Source organism: Dipodomys ordii, unplaced genomic scaffold, assembly GCF_000151885.1.
Source record: "Dipodomys ordii isolate 6190 unplaced genomic scaffold, Dord_2.0 Scaffold189, whole genome shotgun sequence".
Classification (NCBI taxonomy): domain Eukaryota; kingdom Metazoa; phylum Chordata; class Mammalia; order Rodentia; family Heteromyidae; genus Dipodomys; species Dipodomys ordii.
This window is the reverse complement of record NW_012267405.1, coordinates 831339-836933: the sequence shown is the minus strand read 5'-3', so window position 1 is coordinate 836933 and position 5595 is coordinate 831339. Positions and strand designations below refer to the sequence as shown.

At 46.3% G+C, this 5595-nt stretch overlaps 1 protein-coding gene across 1 annotated transcript in view; it reads left to right on the top strand.

Annotated features, from left to right (window-relative positions):
• Cdca2 (cell division cycle associated 2) overlaps positions 1–5595 on the top strand; it is a 35685-nt gene that overhangs the window by 26972 nt on the left and 3118 nt on the right. The window contains exon 14 of the mRNA XM_013034397.1: positions 3827–3998. Within this exon, the coding sequence (XP_012889851.1) occupies positions 3827–3998 (172 nt within the window). The remainder of the gene's footprint in view (positions 1–3826; positions 3999–5595) is intronic.

Sequence of the window (5595 nt, the reverse complement as noted above, 5' to 3'; positions counted from 1 at the left end):
GGCTTTTCTTAGATAGGAGGTCTCTTATTGCTGTTTCTATTTCAATGCTTGATATGGGCCTGTTAAGATGGTTTAACTCATCTTGGTTTAGTTTTGTAAGCCATCGATTTAACCCCAACATGCACACCCAATGCAGCCCATAAACTTTCTTCTCAAACTCCCTAAAATGCTTTTCATGATTGAATGACATTGATACCCTTGACTCATCAAATCTAAATTCTGGTTTATTTTCTTTTGTTAGGTCACATTTTAAATGATAAAGATTCCTTTTGTTGGAAAAAATTGCCTAAGTTCAAAACTAAGCATATAACTTGTTCCATTTAATAATTGACTTCTTTCATATGTATACTTTTAAGAACACTGATGAATAATGTACATCTATTTTTTTATATCAAGTCAGTGACCACAGAATTCAAGAATTGAGCATTAGCTTGTTCCAACTCCTTCCCATTCCCTGGTGAATTATTCTAATTTATGTAATAAAAGGAATAGACTTATAATAACCTTAGAAAGGGAAGGGAATGAGGGAGGTGTTAAGCAACAGACAGCAGCGCTCAACGAATTTCTAGAAGACGCGGCAGATGGGAACATGTTGACAGATAGAAGAGGTGGAAAGATTTACAGCTCAGAATGTGCTAGGAAGGAGCTAGAGGGATCTGGGAACCAGCCTGCCTATGGGAGTCCCAGGAGACTCCGCTCAGAATTGGCAGGTACAGTGGGTTTGGAGAGCAAGAAAGTGGTACTGAAAAAAAACAGATTCATGGAAGTCCTCCATGTGGAACACCGCGTAGCAGTTGGCACGTCGCCTGCTTCCCCCTCGAGCCCCGTGGCAGATGTTGTCATCTAGGTTACAGCCCGAGTTCTGCCATTCAGGAAGTCTTCACCAGTGCCACAGCTGGCTCTTGCCTTCCAGCAAAGCTTGGCAGTGGATTCTCCCCAGGCTCCTGCCTGGCCTGGCCCCACACAGTGTTCCTTGCAAGGAGGAGACTGAGCTGGAATGCGGACACCCTTATCAACTCATCCAGTCTTTTATTGTTGTTGTTGTTTTGTCAGTCCTTGGGCTTGAACTCTGGGCCTGGGCGCTGTCCCTCAGCTCTTCAGCTCAAGGCCAGTGCTCTACCACATGAGCCACAGTGCCAACTTCTGGTTTTCTGGTGGTTTATTGGAGATGAGTCTCACTGACTTACCTGCCCGGGCTGGCTTTGAACCTCAATCCTCAGATCTCTGCCTCCTGATTAGCTAGGATTACAGGCGTGAGCCACTGGCACCTGGCTCATCCAGTCTTTTCTTAAATAAGAATTCATTCATTCATTCATTCATAGTTGCTGAGTAGCCTTGTCCGTGCTGGGCGCTGTTAGAGGTATTAGACCATCTGTATAAACAAAGTCATGCTAAAAAAGGGATGTTTTTTCTTCCTTGTTTAAACTTACTTGAAGATTCAAAAAAAATCACATAACCTCCAGACTCCCAGCGCATTGGGAAGGAATGGGAAGGTGAGAGTGGCCAGCACTCCTAGCCCGGGTTGGTCCTGTGCTACACCTCACGTGCTAACTCCCACCCCTCCCCAACCTTGTGTCTCGTGTGTGTGTGTGTGTGTGCGTGTGTGTGCACGTGCACACATGTGCACACACGCTGCTGCAGTGGCCGCCTCTCAGAAGAGGACAGGTGCACGGTTGAGTTACTTGACTAAGGCTGTGCAGCAGTTATGTGGGAGAAAAGATTCCAATGCTCAGTATCTGGCACCAGGGGATGAATGTTTCTCTTTTGAAATTCGTCTGTGAGCCCCACCTTCAGATTTTTCTTTTCTCTTGGCTTTGGCATCCATTGACCAAGCCAGCATTCCCCATCTGCTCCACGGAATGTCAGCAGATGTTCCCTGAGAAAAGAAGTTTGATGGAGAAACATTGCACCCGGCCTTCTCTTTCTGTGTAGCGAGACTATTTACACTGAGACCTTCTCAGAGTCTTATGTTAAATGTATGTTGTATATCACCAAGAGGCACATTCATCATGTGCAGTTCTAAAATTGTTTTCTTGTGGAATGTTGTGTTTGGTTCTGTTTTTATAGCTGTGGAAATCTCAAGGAACCAAGTTCTGTGCTATTTTTGTGCTCTTTGAATCTCATCCACTCTTTTTTCTTTTTAAAGTACTTTCTTTAAGTAGTTGTTCAAAGAATCTTTGATTCAACATACCAGTTTATGCAACAATGTATCTCAATCGGTATCATCTCTGCCATTCCCCCCATCTCTCCTCACCCACTTTTCACGTCTCTTTCTCCTAAATCTTCTGTGTTATCATCCCATGATTTTTCTTCGTTGGGTGAGAGGAAGCTCAAGGTGTTCACACTTCGCTGCACCCGCAGGGAATCCTCCTTGCTTTGCCTTGATGCTTTGCACACATGGCCTCTGCTGCTGGCAGTTGGTGACTGCTGCTCCTATCTGGGTACCCTGGCTCTGGACTGCTGGAACTTACCCTTGCTCTGTGTTTGCTGCCCACTTTAAGATCCTGCATATTGTTCCTTTTCTTTCAAAAGCCCTAATTGGGCAGAACCGTTCTTCTGAACTCTGACTGGGCCATCGTGCTTTCTGCAGGCCAGGTCACAGAGTGGCCACACAGTCTGTCCTGCGCGTGGCCTCCGGCCCAGGCACAGCTCTAACACCATGTCCTGTGTGTTCCTATCTCCTCACACACGGTATTACCAGGCACGTGGCAGTTTCTCCATGGATTTTGGAATGAATTCTGTTTCTCAAAAACATGTTTATCTTGAAAGCCTGTGAGGATATTTTCATTCCTTTTGCTCTTATTTTTGTTCTTTTGTTGGTTTGTGGGCTTGAACTCAGGGCCTGGGTGCCGTCTCTGGGCTCTTTTTTTTGCTCAAGGCTAGTACTCTATTACTCACTTCTGGTTTTTGAATGGTTAGACAGAGATGAGACTTTCATGGGGCCTTTTCTGCCCAGGCTGGCTTTGAACCATGATCCTCAGATCTCAGCCTCCTGAGTGCTGGAATTACAGGCGTGAGCCACCCGGTTCCTGGCCCTTATCTTTGTGGAGTGTTTGAGTTTCCCTAGAGTCTTCTCCATATGAAACTGTCATTTTTTCTTTGTAACAGAGCATGTTTTTCATTTGTTAATTGATTGTTCTGTGATTCTGTATTCCAGAAGTATTTAAACATTTCTGAGTTTCATGAACATTTCTTTCTATTGTGGAAAATTGGTTATTGCTCAGCCTTGTGTCTCCTCTATCTTCTAATGCTTGCTAAAACCCTTTCTCATCGTTACCTTTTTCTGTTTTGCCTGAGGAGCTTGTACATGCTAGGCACAGCACTCTTCTACTGAGCCAAACCCCAGCCCCTGTAATTTCTCCATTTTAATCACAGTTAATGTATTTGTTTGAATTGGTTGAGCTAGCTTTGTGTGTCTTCAGGTTGTATCTAAATGCCTGTGGTTTCTTCTCTGAGGCCTGTAAACAGGAAACCGGTTCCAGTAGCCATCAGCAGGTAACTTAGGCTAGGATAATCTGTGATATTATATGACTACGTCTTATTTAGGACAAATGCCTCTTGTCCAGATGTGCAGGATCCAATCTGGGCTCTTGTTTATCCAGCAGTTACTTTGGCAAGTAGAGGAAGCTGTTGTACAGTGTGTGTGTTGGATTCTGTTTCCTATTTTTCTGACTTTGCGTAATTTACTTCCTACCCAAAAATTTCAAATGGAATAAAATCTTACATTTTCTAGTAAAAACCATATAGTAATAAATTTTAAAGGGCAAAATGTGTGTGTGGTACGTGGCGCTACGTGTTTCTCAAGCATTTTAACACATCTTCTCAGGTTGGAAAAAGCTGCAGAAGGAAGAAAGGAAAGGGGAAGAAGAGTACTCAGAAGTCTTTATATGGGGAAAGAGACATTGCTTCCAAGAAGCCCCTCCTGAGCCCCATTCCTGAGCTGCCTGAGGGCAACGAGATGACGCCTTCAGGCCCTGGCTTCTGGAGCACTTGTTCAGGTATCTGCCCTTCTCCTCCCTCTTTGTTCCAGTTCCCTTCCTTCCCTTTCCCACTCACTGTGGAAGCTGCGCATGCGCGAAACTAGTGAGGACCGCGGGAAGCATGAGGCTGTCCTCATTCATGACCCAGCAGCTCAGGACCCAGAGCCCCTGACCACTGCACGCAGTTCCCCGGGGGAAGTTAGTTCTGATGTCCTGCAATTTGCTGCTTAAAGAATTTTGGTTGCCTTACTGAAGAAGGCAGTAAGTAACTCAATATTGGATACATCTCATAAGATGTATATAATTTTTTAGAAAACTAATAACTTTGCAAAAATTATTAATATATATAAATTTTGAGGACAAAAATTAAAAAATTTGCCCCACAATATTTCCTTAGAGATGATATCTTCTAGGAATAATACTTACAACCTAAGGATTATTACCTTGAAAGTAGTGTTTATAAGCAAACATCAAGGTTAGTTAAATAAGAAATGGCTTGGAGTTGCTATTGGCTCTTAATGCCTGAGTTTTAACGTGACTAATGTGGCCACTTGGCATGTTGATATTTGCATGGAATAATTTTTTTTTGCGTCCAGTAGTGGGGCCTAAACTCGGCCTGGGCGCTGTCCCTCAGCTCTTCAGCGCAAGGCTAGCACCACAGCTAGAGCCACAGCGCCACTTCTGGCTTTTTTTTTTCTTTTTGCTTATGTGGTGCTGAGGAATCGAACTCAGGGCCTCAGGCATGCAAGGCAAGCACTCTACCACTGAGCCACCTTCCCAGGCCATGGAATAATTTTTGAAAGAATGACGACCTCTGTCTGTCATCCACTATGGTTATTGATGAATTTATTGATGAGTTGTAATTCATAGGCTCAGGGGTGGAGGAGGTACATTCACCTGAGGGTGAATAGAGAAATGAAGGCCGCGGACCACCTGCCCCTGCTCCAGGCACCTGTCTTTTCTCGTGGGCCGGGGGACCGGAGGGCCACTGGCTCTACCGCTTTTAAGGCCGCCCAAAGCTGCTGATAAATTTCCAGGAAATGCCAGTACTCGAAACAAACATGTTTGTACCCAAGGATGTCACTAAAGGGTTACAGGCAGTTTCCCTTCCTGCTTTCTCTCCATCCTCTCTTGTTCTCCTCCTTGTCCCCGCTGACCTTTTCCCTGATCCGTTGGATTTTATGAACAGTTCGGTTTCTGGTGATATTAAGTGTCAGAGCTACGGAAGAGCCCAGCTGCTGGCCAGGCTGTGGGCCTCGCCGGAGCCCACCGCCAGCCCCACGCCCCGCGGGAGCTCGTGGAAGCCGAGCTTTGCCTAGGCTGGTGCTGAGGGTTGGCTCTGTGCCATCGGGTTTGTCCTTGCGCTCCTCCTCCGAGCAGCTCTGACCAGCGTGGTCCCCGGGCGGGCGGGGCGGAGACCTCCCCACTGGAGAGGTGGCACCTCCCGTGGCCTTCTCACCACCAGGAGGTGGCCTGAGAGGCTCCTGGCAGGGCAAGTGGGTCGGAGACGGCGGGGAGAGACCCAGAATACAGTGCTCCAGACGCCGGTGGTTGACAGAGGACTTAGAGCTGGGCATCCTGGCGGCTGCTCTGCCCTCACAGAGTTCCCGCGGCC